Source organism: Anomaloglossus baeobatrachus, chromosome 5 (assembly GCF_048569485.1).
Source record: "Anomaloglossus baeobatrachus isolate aAnoBae1 chromosome 5, aAnoBae1.hap1, whole genome shotgun sequence".
Lineage (NCBI taxonomy): Eukaryota > Metazoa > Chordata > Amphibia > Anura > Aromobatidae > Anomaloglossus > Anomaloglossus baeobatrachus.
Window position 1 is genome coordinate 295,670,191 of NC_134357.1, and position 16,539 is coordinate 295,686,729.

Genomic DNA, 16,539 nt, shown 5'->3' on the forward strand with positions numbered 1-16,539 from the left:
TTCCGATTTTTCCAGAGCACAGAGCAGATGAAAACTTCCTCACTCCTTCTGGCAGGGTCTGAGTTGATACAAGTTCTGGGCACAGCAGGCGTCAGAATCTGCACACTGGCTCCCTGACAGGAAATTGGAGCAAAGGTCACACTGACTGGATGCACATGACCTGTGATTGCAGATTCCTGCATAGCATTCCACCTGTGGCGGGGGGAGGGGGAGAGCCTCAGTGCAGCCGCATTTGTGGTAGACTGAAGGCTACTTTACACGCTGCGATATCGGTCCCGATATCGCTAGCGTGGGTACCCGCCCCCATCTGTTGTGCGACACGGGCAAATCGCTGCCCGTGCCGCACAACATCGCGCAGACCCGTCACACATACCTGTCCGGCGACGTCGCTGTGACCGGCGAACCGCCTCCTTTCTAAGGGGGCGGTCCGTGCGGCGTCACAGCGACGTCACTGAGCGGCCGCCCAATAGAAGCGGAGGGGCGGAGATGAGTGGCCGGAACATCCCGCCCACCTCCTTCCTTCCTCATAGCGGCCGGGAGGCAGGTAAGGAGAGGTTCCTCTTTCCTGCGGCGTCACACATAGCGATGTGTGCTGCCGCAAGAGCGACGAACTAGATCGTTACTGCTGCAGTAACGATAATCGAGAATGGACCCCCATGTCACCGATGAGCGATTTTGCACGTTTTTGCAACGATGCAAAATCACTCATCTGTGTCACACACAGCAACATCGCTAATGCGGCCGGATGTGCGTCACAAATTCCGTGACCCCAACGACTCCGCATTAGCGATGTCACAGCGTGTAAAGCCCCCTTTTATAGAGGTTTTTCTGTCCACCATTGTTGTGCAGGGCTGGAGGAGGGAAGGGTAGTCCCTTCCCACCATTTTTTGTTTATTATATTTTCTCATGCCTTCTTGTCAGCGCTAAGCCCCGTCCACTCCGACACTCCATAAGCCACACCCCCCCCTCACACAGGATCTGCAGAGCATTGCTCCCTCTTGTTGTGATCAGAGCCTGTGGGCGTCTCTCAGAGCTGGCTTCCTCCTTCCCACAGGAACTGAGACACAGGAGGAGGGGGGGGGGGGAAGGGCCATCAGTGTTCTGGGTGAGTTATAGCCTCACTTGCATATTAGCTATGCAGAGCATTGCTCCCTCATTACAATCAGTTTGTGGCTGATCAGCCAGGGGCTGCAGTCACATGTTTTATGCCCTGCACAACTACAGCAACAAGTATAAGACGCTGAGCTACTAGTGGATGACAGCACCTCTTCCTTCTGTGAGGCCGGTGCCCCTGTAGCTTACCCCCCCGCCACCACTGCAGCAACCGCTGCCAGCCCAGAGCCTATGGCTCCCAGTCCCCCGGAATGGGCACAGTTCCCAGAACCTGGTGCTGGCTATGCAACATCGTCCTCACACCCCTCGGGGCCCCTGGACAGAACGCAGCCTGATGACACCTCTATAGAGGGTCCTTCTGATAAGAATCAGCCCTCTGCTTCACCGGTTGCAGATCAGAAAAAGGGCATGACCCCCATGGTTCTCCCTCTGGGGTACACAAATGGGGTTCTCCCACATGTTCCGCGGTCTCTGAGGAGCCGGAGGAAGGGGAATGATGTTTGTACCGGGATGATTCCTTGGTTTCAACCTCCCCGAGCGATCAAGCTACGATGGACTCCCTTATTGCAGCAATCAACCAAAACTCTGCATGTGGAAGATCTCCCATCCACTATTACTGACCCTGCGGTCTCCTTTAAAAGTGTGAAGAAACCTCAAAAAAGAAAAAGGGATTTTAACGCCGCTTCGGTATCCGTAAACTCATGGAGTCCCGGTACCCCTTTGGCTTAGCTGTCTCTAAGGGCTGGGCTGATCCGGCCTTGGTGGACCCTCACCCGGCTTCCACCTGCCTGAAGGACCACCCCTGTCTTTTACTTGATGGATCCTCCTTCAAGGACCCGACAGACAGACAAGTGGAGCAGCTCGATCGCTCTGCCTCGAGGCCGCGGGTCCCTCTCCCCTTCCGTGTGGGTCGCACAGGCACCAGGACTACCAGTTTCCCTCAGACCCTTATAGATGTAACAGTTCACATTGCTGCGGCGGCAGAGAACCTCATGCAGGCCTCCCTCGGCGCTGCTACCTGCGCAGTTATTGCTGCCTCAAATACCATAGCCATCCGTAAGGCCCTCTGGTTCCGATAATGGAGAGCGGACTCTGTCTCTAAGAAGCCTCTCACAGTACTCCTTTCCAGACCGATGGTTTGCCGATCATCTGGACAGGCTCTTTTTTTTTTTTTTTTTTTTTGTCTGACGCCACGGGAGGAAAAGAGTACCTCCCTCCCCCAACTCTAGCCCAGGATGTTTTTTACTAGACACGCAGGGCCCGACCTTCTCAGCCCTCCTCGAGTCCCCCTCGTCCTGGCAGTCTAGACAAAGACCGAGGAGTCTCGTCCTCCTCCATCTGGGCCGCCTCCTCAGACCACAAATGGGTGTGATACCTTGTGTCTTCCAGTTACCACATTGAATTCTGGACCCGATCCCCTGGTCAGTCTTTTCTCTCAAACCCCTCCCAAAGGCTCCAAAACCCCACGAGGCCTTCTCCTGAGCAATCCACTCCCTCCAAACGGCGGGGGTGATGGTACCTGTTCCAGACGGCGAGAGGTTCAAGGCCTTCTATTCCAACCTCTCGTGATCCTCAAAAAAGGACGGGTCAGTTCGTTCCATCCTGGACCTCTAACACCTGAGCAAACATGTGCACGTAAGGAGATTCAGAATGGACTTCCTAGGGTCCATTATTACCTTTTATGGTTGAAGGAGAATTCCTTGCCTCCCTAGCTATCAGGGACGCGTACCTGCACATAACCATCGCTCCAGCTCACCAAAAGTTCCTCCGCTTCGCGATTCAGGACTTCTTTTTTTCATTTGTGGCCCTACCCTCGGCTTTGCCATAGCACCAAGGGTCTTAACTAAGGTCATGGCGGCCGCCATGAGTGCCCTTCACGCCAGGAGAGTGGCTGTTCTGCCTTGCTTGGATGACCTCCTCATCAAGGGTTCAACCAACGTGCAGATCTCTGTGGGCACCATATCCCGCTTAGGGCGGCTTCTGACTCCAGTCAAATCATCCCCGGTCCCGTCAAAATCCGTCACCTCCCTGGCCATGTCCCTGGACACTCTTCGGGGCTTGATATTTTCCCCTCAAGACAAGGCGACTGCTCTACAACAAGCGGTACACTGCCCTCTACGTACTCCTCTCGCTTCATACGATTCAGTATGAGAGTGCTAGGTAGGATAGCGGCGGCTATAGAGGCAGTGCTGCTCGCTTAAACACACCATTGCAGCTTGCGCTTCTAGCTGCCTGGGACAAGAGCCCCTTTTTTCTTTGGACGAACTTTTCACCTGACACCTTCAGTCAGGTATGCGCTTTGCTGGTGGCTTCAGTATTCTTCCATATCGAGAAGGAGTTTTTCTCCCCCAAGTGGACTGGCTACTCCTGACCACGGACGTCAGCTTATTAGTCTGGGGAGCAGCGTACTGGCTCTACACTGCTTCGGGACGTTGGACACCCAGGAGTCTTCCCTTCCCAGAAATCATCCTGAAAATCAGCGCGATCTTCTCGCGCTCAGGTCATTCCACCCTTCTGCTAGCAGGTCGTTTGATTCGGGTCCAATTGGACAATGCAACAGCTGTGGTGTAGGTCAATCGGCAGGGAGGTACCAGCAGCAAGACAGCTTATCTCGAGGTCCTCAGGATCCTCACCTGGGCTGAATCGACGGGGGTCTGTGTTTTCAGCGTTACACATACCGGGAGTAGAGAACTGGGCGGCGGACCTTCTAAGTCGCCAACGCCTGGCTGCCGGAGAGTGGTTTCTCCACCCAGAAGTGTTCCCACACATCTGCACTCACTGGAGTACACCAGACGTGGATCTAATAGCCTCAAGGTTGAACACAAAGGTACCCGCGTTCTTAGCCAGGTCACGTGATCCACGGTCCATTGGCGCGGATGCTCTAGTCTCCTGAAGTCTTTTCAGTCTGCCTTACATGTTTTTCGCCTCTGCCCCTGCTGCCGCGAGTAATCAGGAAGATCAAGGCAGAAGGAGTCCCGGTGATACTAATAGTACCGGACTAGCCCAGGTGCGCCTGGTATGCTGAATTAGTACAATTGCTCATGGCGCCTCGTAAGCATCCCAGACCTGCTGACCCAAGGGCCCATTTCCCATCAGAACTCCAGAGCCCTGAAGCTGACGGCCTGGCCATTGAGACCTGGACCTTTAACAAGAGCGAGTTTCTCTCCTGCGGTCATCTCCACCATGTACAGTAACCGAAAGCCGGTCTTCATCCCGTTTTTACAACCATACTTGAAACACTTTCCTTTCCCAGTGCAGGGAATCTAATGTCCAACCTATGCCTCTGGCGATCCCCAGAATTCTTGATTTTTTTTTTTTGCAGTCAGGTTGCAAAAGGGGTTGGCCCTCAGCTCCCTTAAGGGGCAGGTTTCATCTCTCTCGATATTCTATCAATACCGCCTAGCTTGCAATCCACAAGTCAAGACTGTCCTCAAGGGTGTTTCCTATCTAGTTTCCCTGTATAAACGGTCGCTGGACCCATGGGACCTCAATCTTGTTTTGGACGGTATCCAGAGGTCCCCTTTTGAACCTCTTAAGGAATCTTTTCTTGCTCTTTTTCTCTCCTGGAAGGTAACATTCTTAGTGGCGATTACGTCCATCAGACAAGTTTCGGAACTGGCAGCACTCTCTTGCCGCGAACCCTTTCGATCTTTCATCAGGACAAGGTGATTCTACGCCCCCTTCCGGATTTTCTTCCGAAGGTTACTTCCCCATTTCATATGAACGAGGACATTGTTCTGCCTTCCTTTTGTCCACACCCAGTCCATAGGGTGGAAAGGGTTCTATATTTACTAGACCTTGTGAGGGCTCTCAGATATTACGTACTCAGGACAGCCCCTTTAGGAACATAGACTCCTTGTTTGTCATTCTTAACGTATAAAGCTGTGGAGAGGAAGCGCAGATAGGGTATTACCCCAATAATGTGGGGTGAGGAGGGGGGAGTGAATACTCACCAGATAAAGTTGTGCAAGTCACAACCCCTTTAATCGCATGTAAAGTATTGATCCCGGCTGCAGCCACCCGATGGCAGATAACAGAGAGAAATGGAGAAGGGTGATAATACCGCGCCACAGATCACTTCTGGAACCGTAAGATTAACGTATCTTTATTGGCATAGGTCTACGCGTTTCAGGAGCTCTGCTCCCTTCCTCAGGACCGTGGAGAACCAAGAGACATCAAATCATTTTACTCACCGTAAAATCGTTTTCTCTTAGCCATCATTGGGGGACACAGCACCCTCCCTTTTGCCCTGTTGGGCCTTAGCTTTTTTCTGTCTCAGTACTTTTTTGTTATGAGTATTCACTCACGTTTTTTGTTACTTGTTCTCCTACTGCTTGTGTACTAAAACTGAAGTAGCCTGGCTGGGCCAGGGGGTGTATACTGCAGGGGAGGAGCTAACATCTTTGCATCTACTTAGTGTCCTCCTATGGATAAGCAGCATAACACCCATGGTCCTGTGTCCCCCAATGATGGCTAAGAGAAAACGATTTTACGGTGAGTACACAAAAATCCGTTTTGTTTTGTTTTTTTCAATTATTGAATTTTTTTTTTTTTTTTTGACAACACCTTCGTTTTAAACATTTTCATTTATTCTTCACCCTTCAGGGTATCTGTGCAGGAAATGTGCAAAGACCATGAAGAGCAGCTGCAGCGTCTCAAACGCCTGAAAGATCAGGAAATTGATGCAGTAACTAGTGCTTCTTCACACACAAGGTTTGGCTTTTCTCCTGTTTGACCGAATGGTTACTATGAATATTTTTATGCTACTTATAGAAGTATATTGGTATATAAATGTCTACAACATTGGAGTTGTCTAGCCTTATGATCACGCATACTTGTCTGAGTCTGCATGCTTATTCAGTAGTGAGAGCGAGATAAGCTAAATCTATAAATCTCTGCAATATTGAAGCCAGAAAGTTTGTGTTGGGCGTCCAACAAAATAGGGCAAGATGATGTAATTAGAGGACATAAATAGCTGGGAGTTTGCCTTTTTTTTGCTTTTTCACTCCTGCCAAGAAGATGCGCTGCGTAGATGAAGGGCAGAGGATTGGACATGTTGATATTCAGCATGTCCAATCCATGTTTTCCCCAAAATCATATGATGTTGACAGTTCTGAAGCTATTACATCTTACATATTATTGCAAAGATACTTGAGATTTTAGTTCACTTTAATACTTTTCTTAAAAGCCTAAAAAGTCTGTACAATCATAAATACATACAAACGGTCTAATGAAATATCACTTTTCCCTAATCCTACATTGATTACATCTGTGTTCGGTGTATTTATTTCTTCAGTTCTTTATCTTTCCTAGGTCATTAAATGGAATCATAGAGCAGATGGAGACGTTCTCCCATAAGCTGAGTGATCTGTCTGTGAGAGTGCAGAGCACCCAAGTAAACACATCCCAGGAGTTGGAGCTTGGGGCCCGACAGAGAGAGGGCCAGTTGAGAGGTATGCCAGCACACTGGTCTGCCTAGACACTAGATTTTATCACGTAGCCATGTTAAAGGAGTTGCTTATGAGTGTTTGGTTTTTTTTTTTTTTCGTTATCATATATCTTCATATGCATTTTATAGTATACTTTATAAATCGTAACCTCACAATGGGTTCCTTTATTCTAAAGCTAATATTCTGACTACAGTGCACATTTGCTGCAAGAGAACAACTCAGCCTGCCCTACACACACAGCATTTATTTCAATTTTTTTTTTAAGAGAATCTGTCACCAGGGTTTTGACACCTAACCCATGGAGCAGCATGAACTAGGAGCAGAGACCCTGATTCTAGTGATGTATCACTTACTGGGCTGCTTGGTGTAATTTTCACAACATCACTCTTTTATCAGCAGGAGGTTATCACTAGGGGACTAGTAAACCTGCTGCCATGTAGTCTTCCATATTCATGAGCTCTGTATAACCAATAATTGGCAGCTTTCTGCCTATGCACAGTGTACACAGAAACCTGCCAATCAGTGGTGTGGGTGGGGTTATACAACGCTCAGTATTCAGAGAACTGCTAGATCTGCAGCTGGTGGAGGAAGGTTGAACTAGATGGACCTAGGTCTTTTTTTCAACCTAAGTAACTATGTAACTATGCAGCAAATAAAACTGATTTTATCAAAACTACAGCAAGCAGCTGAATCTGGAATCAGGATCTCTAGCATTACATCATGCTGCACTCAAATAGGGTTGCAAAAACCTATAAAGTGGCTGAGAGCCCCAGAGAGTAATTGGTCTTAAGGTAGTTTAAATGTTTTACATATGGCCAAAATATGCTAATAAAACAATAAAAAGCACATACTTGCCTACCAATTTCTCACTTCGCCTCTGTACTGCTGGCCTAATAACCTGCGGGTCTCCTCTCTCTCTTTTCCTGCGTTGTTCATGACTACTACAGCCAGTCAGTGACCGCAACTGCTCATCCAAAGGTTTTATTTCTCTTCAGCACTACAGGAACGTTTGATTCGACAGCAGAAGGATATGGAGGATGAAAGAAACAACCTGCGTGTCATCATAACTAATATGGAAACTCGGCTGAATGATCAGAGCCGTCTCCTGGAACAGGTAATGTGCTTTTATATTTTTAAAAAACTATTAGGCTGGGGCTGTGTGGCAATCTGTGTCTCGTAACCGCAGCTCTCAAACAAGTCACACAACCAAAAACATTTCTGCGACTTGCTGTCTCGTCGCTATTTTAAAGCTGCAATATTGCTGCCAGAACACAGGCAAGTTACAGTCACCTACGTCTTGTATTGAGGTCTATAGCTAGAGAGTTGCATGCCGAAAGTCAAACTCATTTGGGAATATTTGTGACTATTTTGCAGTGACAGGAGGTTGCAGGTCATAATGCAACAAAATAGGAAATAATTAGATGTGATGTTGCAATGCGACACCATGATCTCAGTATGGTATGACAAATTGCCACATAGCCGTTGTACTGTAGTGATGGCGCTTTTTATTGGCAGGAACGTTGGAGAGTGTCTGCAGAGCAATCAAAAGTGCAGACACTACAGCGCTCCCTAGAGGAGGAAAAGAGAATCATGACCCATCAAATAGCTATGGAGAGAGAAGAATTAGAAAGGGCAAAGGTAAGAACTTATGTTTCTAATTATGACCTATGAGCGTTGTAATGTTTAATCCCATTGGACTCATCCTACTTTGGACCTTTAGGATAATGCGTTGTTCTCCAGTATTTTCATTGTCTCCTTCCAGACATCATAACATTTTTTATTTTTTTTTCGATCTAGCTCTATCATGTTTTCTTTTTCTTTTTTTTTTAGAAGTTATATATGTCAAAGGCACTTTGACACAGAAATCATCAAGATCTGCTGCTGGCACTTCCCTTTGCAATTGCACTGCAGGTCATGGTAGCACATTTAGGTCACATAGGCGGATCACAGTAACATGAGTAACATTCGGCCTGGCATTTACAAATAAACTCTATAGGGACACTTTGGAGAAATGGCTGTGCAAATGACTATTTCTTCGGCGCTCCATTGGGAGACCCAGACGATTGGGTGTATAGCACTGCCTCCGGAGGCCACACAAAGCAATTACACTAAAAAGTGTAAGGCCCCTCCCCTTCTGGCTATACACCCCCAGTGGGATCACTGGCTCACCAGTTTTCTGCTTTGTGCGAAGGAGGTCAGACATCCACGCATAGCTCCACTGTTTAGTCAGCAGTAGCTGCTGACTATGTCGGATGGAAGAAAAGAGGGCCCATATACGGCCCCCAGCATGCTCCCTTCTCACCCCACTTGTGGTTTGTAAGGTTGAGGTACCCATTGCGGGTACGGAGGCTGGAGCCCACATGCTGCTTTTCCTTCCCCATCCCCCTGAGGGGCTCTGAGGAAGTGGGATCTTTCCGGCCACCAAGCCCTGAGGCCGGGCTCCATCCACAGACCCATAGAACCTGCTGGATGTGGAGCGGGAGTGCCGTTCAGGGACAAGGCCCTGCAACTTTCAGGTACTCTGTGTCCCCGTATGGCAGGCCACGCACACCCCAGGCTTGCTGGGTGTGCTAGTGCGCCGGGGACTGTAGCGCTGTGTGCTGGGCTTATAGTCCCCGCAGATTACTGGGGGACTTTATGTGTGTGGATCGCTGCGCCGACCGCCCCTGGAGCGGCGGCGCAGCTGCGACTTGTAGTGCGCCGGGGACGCGCCGACCGCGCTTTTACGGCGGCGGCGCTTCTAACTTTAGTCCCCGCCTTTCTGCGGCCTAGCTCCGCTTCGTTAACGCCCCCCACCCTGTCAATCAGGGTAGGGGAGAGACGTTGTTCAATCGGCAGCGCCGAGGGCTGGAGCACGATTTACATGCTCCAGCCCTCTCACTGAGCACAGTAGGACACAGGCTTCGCGCTTTTTTCTCTGTGCACGCCCTAGGCCCGCCCCCAGGCTTGCAGCTCCCCAGGACGCCGGCAGCCATTATACACATGCAGTCTGGCTGGAGAACGGACGCAGGCTCTGGGGGACCCAGGCTAGGGGTTTCTGGCGACCACACACCCGCGCTAAGCGGGCGGTAAGCAGCACATACGTGCGGCCCCACTAGTGCCACAGTGTTATATTTTTCGCTGTACCATAGACACTGCTGTGTCTAGATATATTTATATACTGCACTGTAAGGTCGCTTCTTGGCTGTACACCCTATATTGCTTTGAGGAGACAACAGCATGTCATCCGCAAAATGCAAGGGTGCCAAGGCACGGGCTGTATACACTGCTTGTACAGCATGTGGGGCTAATCTACCAGCAGGCTCCAACGACTCTCATTGTGTGCAATGTTCAGTCCCAGTGGCACTTCGTCAGCCGGAGTCTATGGTAGTAGTGGCCCAGGCAGAGGCGCCTGTGAACCCTGCCCCGGTGACGGGGACAGAATTTGCAGTCTTTGCTGATAAAATGTCTGTGACTATGACAAAAATCCTGGAGACCTTGCAGTCCAGGCCAGTTGCTCAGACCATAGACACTGCTGTGTCTATGTTCCCCGGTCCCCCTCAGTTGGATCTAATCCGTACTTCAAGGGGGTCCCAGGCATCACAGGCTGAGGGCTCTGACTCCGATGACAGTCCCAGTCCGCCTAAGCGAGCTCGCTGGGAGAGACCCTCCACGTCATCACGCGGATCAGGGTCTCAGCGAGAAGAGTCCCTATATGAGGGTTCAGAGGTGGGTGATCAGGAGTCTTGTCCTGACGCCGCACTCAATTTGGATACGCCAGATGGTGACGCCATGGTAAATGACCTTATAGCGGCCATCAATAGGCTGTTGGATATTTCTCCCCCAGCCCCTTCTGCAGAAGAGGCAGCTGCACAGCAGGAGAAATTCCATTTTCTGTATCCCAAGCGTAAATTGAGTACTTTTCTGGACCACTCTGACTTCAGAGAATCCATCCAGAAACACAATACTTATCCGGACAAGCGTTTTTCTAAACGCCTTAAGGATACACGTTATCCTTTTCCCCCTGACGTGGTCAAACGCTGGACCCAGTGTCCAAAAGTGGACCCTCCAATATCCAGGCTTGCAGCTAGATCTATAGTTGCAGTGGAGGATGGGGCTTCACTTAAAGATGCCAATGACAGACAGATGGACCTTTGGTTGAAATCTGTCTATGAAGCTATCGGCGCGTCGTTTGCTCCAGCATTCGCGGCCGTGTGGGCGCTCCAAGCTATTTCAGCTGGTCTGGCACAGGTGGACTCTCTCATACGTCCAGCAGTGCCGCAAGTGGCGTCCCTAAGTACGCAAATGTCTGCGTTTGCGACCTACGCTATCAATGCGGTACTGGACTCTACGAGCCGTACCTCAATGGCATCCGCCAACTCTGTAGTTTTGCGCAGAGCCTTGTGGTTAAAGGAATGGAAAGCAGATTCTGCTTCTAAAAAATGTTTAACCAGCTTGCCATTATCTGGAGACAGACTGTTTGGTGAGCAATTGGCGGAAATCATTAAACAGTCCAAAGGTAAGGACTCCTCCTTACCCCAGCCCAGATCAAGCAAACCTCCACAGAGGAAGTGGCAGTCAAAGTTTCGGTCCTTTCGAGGCTCGGGCAAGCCCCAATTCTCCTCGTTCAAAGGGACTCAGAAAGAGCAAAGGAGCTCTGATTCCTGGCGGGCTCACTCACGCCCCAAGAAAGCAACCGGAGGTACCGCTTCCAAGGCGGCTGCCTCATGACTTTCGGCCGCCTCCCTCCGCATCCTCGGTCGGTGGCAGGCTCTCCCGCTTTTGCGACATTTGGCTGCCACAGGTCAAAGACCGGTGGGTAACAGACATTTTGTCTCACGGGTACAGGATAGAGTTCAGTACTCGGCCTCCGCCTCGGTTCTTCAGAACTTCCCCACATCCCGACCGAGCAGATGCCCTTCTGCAGGCGGTGAATTCTCTAAGAGCAGAAGGAGTGGTGGTCCCTGTTCCTCTTCAGGAACGAGGTCAAGGTTTTTACTCCAATCTCTTTGTGGTGCCAAAAAAGGACGGCTCATTCCGTCCTGTTCTGGACCTAAAACTGCTCAACAAGCATGTGAACGCCAGGCGGTTCCGGATGGAATCCCTCCGCTCAGTCATTGCCTCAATGTCTCAAGGAGATTTCCTAGCATCAATAGACATCAAGGATGCTTATCTCCACGTGCCGATTGCTACAGAGCACCAACGCTTTCTACGCTTCGTGATAGGAGACGACCATCTTCAGTTCGTAGCTCTGCCATTTGGTCTAGCGACAGCCCCACGGGTGTTCACCAAGATCATGGCGGCAGTGGTAGCAGTCTTGCACTCTCAGGGACACTCTGTGATCCCTTACTTGGACGATCTACTGGTCAAGGCACCCTCTCAAGAGGCATGCCAACTCAGCTTGACTGTTGCACTGGAGACTCTCCAGACGTTCGGGTGGATCATCAACTTCTCAAAGTCAAATCTGTCACCGACCCAATCACTAACGTATCTTGGCATGGAGTTTCATACTCTCTCAGCGATAGTGAAGCTTCCGCTGGACAAGCAGAGGTCACTACAGACTGGGGTGCAGGCTCTCCTTCAAAGTCAGTCGCACTCCTTAAGACGCCTCATGCACTTCCTCGGGAAGATGGTGGCGGCAATGGAAGCGGTTCCGTTTGCGCAGTTTCATCTGCGCCCACTTCAATGGGACATTCTCCGCCAATGGGACGGGAAGTCAACATCCCTGGACAGGAAAGTCTCCCTTTCCCAGACGGCCAAGGACTCTCTGCAGTGGTGGCTTCTTCCCACCTCATTATCACAGGGAAGATCCTTCCTACCACCGTCTTGGGCGGTGGTCACGACAGACGCGAGTCTGTCAGGGTGGGGTCAGTTTTTCTCCACCACAGGGCTCAGGGTACGTGGACTCAGCAGGAGTCCACCCTTCAGATCAATGTTCTGGAAATCAGAGCAGTGTATCTTGCCCTACTAGCCTTCCAGCAGTGGCTGGAAGGAAGGCAGATCCGAATTCAGTCGGACAACTCCACAGCGGTGGCATACATCAACCACCAAGGGGGGACACGCAGTCGGCAAGCCTTCCAGGAAGTCCGGCGGATTCTGATGTGGGTGGAAGCCACGGCCTCCACCATATCCGCAGTTCACATCCCCGGCGTAGAAAACTGGGAAGCAGACTTCCTCAGTCGCCAGGGCATGGACGCAGGGGAATGGTCCCTTCACCCAGACGTGTTTCAGGAAATCTGTCGCCGATGGGGAAGGCCGGACGTCGACCTCATGGCGTCCCGGCACAACAACAAGGTCCCAACCTTCATGGCACGGTCTCGCGATCAAAGAGCGCTGGCGGCAGACGCCCTAGTGCAAGATTGGTCGCAGTTCCGGCTCCCTTATGTGTTTCCACCTCTGGCACTCTTGCCCAGAGTGCTACGCAAGATCAGATCAGATTGCAGCCGCGTCATACTCGTCGCCCCAGACTGGCCGAGGAGGGCTTGGTATCCGGATCTGTGGCAGCTCACGGTAGGCCAACCGTGGGCACTACCAGACCGACCAGACTTACTGTCCCAAGGGCCGTTTTTCCATCGGAATTCTGCGGCCCTGAACCTGACTGTGTGGCCATTGAGTCCTGGATCCTAGCGTCTTCAGGATTGTCCCAAGAGGTCGTTGCCACCATGAGACAGGCTAGGAAGCCCACGTCCGCTAAGATCTACCACAGAACGTGGAGGATATTCTTATCCTGGTGCTCTGCTCAGGGAGTGTCTCCCTGGCCATTTGCATTGCCTACCTTTCTTTCTTTCCTGCAATCTGGGTTAGAAAAAGGTTTGTCGCTCGGCTCCCTTAAAGGTCAGGTCTCGGCGCTCTCCGTCTTTTTTCAGAGGCGTTTGGCACGCCTTCCTAAGGTGCGCACGTTCCTACAGGGGGTTTGCCATATCGTACCCCCGTACAAGCGGCCGTTAGATCCATGGGATCTGAACAGGGTACTAGTTGCCCTCCAGAAGCTGCCCTTCGAGCCTCTGAGGGAGGTTTCACTTTCTAGACTATCACAGAAAGTGGCTTTTCTGGTAGCGATCACATCTCTTCGGAGAGTGTCTGAGCTGGCAGCGCTATCATCCAAGGCTCCCTTCCTGGTCTTCCACCAGGACAAGGTAGTGCTGCGTCCCATTCAGGAGTTTCTCCCGAACGTGGTATCCTCTTTTCATCTTAATCAGGATATCTCTTTGCCTTCATTTTGTCCTCATGCAGTTCATCGGTATGAGAAGGATTTACATTTGTTGGATCTGGTGAGAGCACTCAGAATCTACATTTCCCGCACGGCGCCCTTGCGCCGTTCGGATGCACTCTTTGTCCTTGTCGCTGGTAAGCGCAAAGGGTCGCAGGCTTCTAAGGCCACCCTGGCTCGATGGATCAAAGAACCAATTCTTGAAGCCTACCGTTCTGCTGGGCTTCCGGTTCCATCAGGGCTGAAGGCCCATTCTACCAGAGCCGTGGGTGCGTCCTGGGCATTGCGACACCAGGCTACGGCTCAACAGGTGTGCCAGGCAGCTACCTGGTCGAGTCTGCACACTTTCACCAAACATTATCAGGTGCATACCTATGCTTCGGCGGACGCCAGCCTAGGTAGAAGAGTCCTGCAGGCGGCAGTTGCCTCCATATAGGGGAGGGCTGTCTTGCAGCTCTAACATGAGGTATTCTTTACCCACCCAGGGACAGCTTTTGGACGTCCCAATCGTCTGGGTCTCCCAATGGAGCGCCGAAGAAGAAGGGAATTTTGTTACTTACCGTAAATTCCTTTTCTTCTAGCTCCTATTGGGAGACCCAGCACCCGCCCTGTTGTCCTTCGGGATTTTGGGTTGTTTTTCGGGTACACATGTTGTTCATGTTGAATGGTTTTCAGTTCTCCGATGTTACTTCGGAGTGAATTTGTTTAAACCAGTTATTGGCTTTCCTCCTTCTTGCTTTTGCACTAAAACTGGTGAGCCAGTGATCCCACTGGGGGTGTATAGCCAGAAGGGGAGGGGCCTTACACTTTTTAGTGTAATTGCTTTGTGTGGCCTCCGGAGGCAGTGCTATACACCCAATCGTCTGGGTCTCCCAATAGGAGCTAGAAGAAAAGGAATTTACGGTAAGTAACAAAATTCCCTTCTTCTCTATCGCTTTCATTGGGGGGGACAGGACCATGGGGTGTATGCTGCTGTGACTAGGAGGCTGACACTAAGTGAACATAAAAAGAGTTAGCTCCTCCCTGGCAGTGTACACCTCGAGCTGGAGGCGGATCTATGCCAGTTTTTTGCTTAGTGTCGTAGGAGGCTGAAGTGGGCCCATATCTCTGTGGGCCAACCTCAGCCTAGCCTATTCCTTTTTTCCGTTGTTTTCGTGCCATACGGCGCCACTCAGCCTTCTCATCTTCTAGCATTTTGTCTCTTCTGCAGGGTTAAAGTCCCCGCATCAGAGAGAACCCTCGCCTGCTCCTTCCCTCCGGGTACCGTCCCCAGGGTTGTTTGAGGCTCGAGACGCCAAGCCCTCTCCCCCTCCTGCCCCATGGTACCGTCCCAGGGGCTGCTTGGGGTCGAACACTTGTTTTTAAGGGCGCACTCCCCGTCCTCCTCTATGGTACCGTCCCAAGGGGTGTTTTTGGTGGAGGCGGCGATGACTCTCTGCAACCCCTGCCTTCCCCATCCAGGACCCGGTGACAGGATCGCAGGCTCTGCAGCGCAGGAGCGCTCAGCAGCACCAGGCCTCCCCCAGCATCTTCCCTTCTACCCTGGGCCCAGGCAGAGGATCCGGTCACTGCAGCGCAGGAGCGCTCTGCAGTGTTCCCCACAGCTCCCCAGCATTTCCCCCTGGTGTCTTCCAGGGGCAGACTACACTACCGGGGGCCGCAGCAGGCAAGGATGGGTCTGTGGATCAGAGCGTCACCGCCAGGACGCAGGTAAGATCTCCTCAGCGCGCAGCGCTGCGCTCCCGGCGGCCGCTCACTAATTTAGCCCCCAGCTTGGGGCCTACCTCAGGCCGGAGCGCTCCGCCCCCGTTTGCACGCGCGCGCCTTTCCAGACCCACCCCCCGCATTTTCTGCTCAGAGACAGCCAGCTCATCCCCATAGCACGCCCCTTTTTTCACGCCATCGAATCTCTGCACCGCTCAGGGGTCGTGATTCCGGTTCCAAATTCGGAACGTTTCAAGGGAGTCTACTCAAACCTCTTCGTTGTCCCCAAAAAGGATGGCTCTGTGCTCCCTGTTTTCGACCTCAAGATCCTCAACAGGTACGTCAAACCCTGAAGATTGCCTCCAAGGAGGTTGGCGAATTCCTCGCCTCTCTGGACATACAGGACGCATATCTGCACATCCCGATTGCCCATCAGCACCAGAAATTCCTGCGCTTCGCTGTAGCAGACGATCATTATCAGTTTACTGCCCTACCTTTCGGCCTCGCGTCTGCGCCACGAGTGTTCACGAAAGTCATGGCTGCTGCCATGTCTATCCTACACTCCAGAGGAGTTTTGGTGATTCCGTACCTGGACAACTTGCTGATCAAAGGGTCTTCTTTCAACGACTGTCTCCTAAGTGTTCAGGTCACCATCGATACTCTGTCCCGACTCGGTTGGCTCATCAATCGGAAGAAGTCCTCTCTGACCCCAGCCCGTCGGATTACTTTCCTAGGCATGGAGTTCGATACCATCCAAGGACGCGTGTCCCTCCCACAAGAAAAGATTCTCCCTTTCCGGAAGGGCATCCAGACCCTCCACCACGCCACAGCGGTGTCCGTACGTTTTGGTATGAGGGTCCTCGGTCAGATGGTGGCGGCAATAGAGGCGATTCCGTTTGCCCTCTTCCACCTTCGCCCCCTTCAGTTATCCCTGCTGAACAAATGGGACAAGTCACTATTCACCTTGGATCGCAAGATACGTTTGTCCCCGGAAGCCCGCCGCTCGCTTCTTTGGTGGACCAACAGCCAAAATCTCTCCAAAGGAATGTCATTTTTACCGGTACACTGGCAGACAGTCACCAC

At 51.4% G+C, this 16,539-nt stretch overlaps 1 protein-coding gene across 1 annotated transcript in view; it reads left to right on the plus strand.

Moving 5' to 3' along the window:
* FBF1 (Fas binding factor 1) overlaps positions 1–16,539 on the plus strand; it is a 159,209-nt gene that overhangs the window by 92,963 nt on the left and 49,707 nt on the right. The window contains exons 21-24 of the mRNA XM_075349603.1: positions 5,719–5,826; positions 6,427–6,566; positions 7,559–7,677; positions 8,079–8,201. Of these exons, the coding sequence (XP_075205718.1) occupies positions 5,719–5,826; positions 6,427–6,566; positions 7,559–7,677; positions 8,079–8,201 (490 nt within the window). The remainder of the gene's footprint in view (positions 1–5,718; positions 5,827–6,426; positions 6,567–7,558; positions 7,678–8,078; positions 8,202–16,539) is intronic.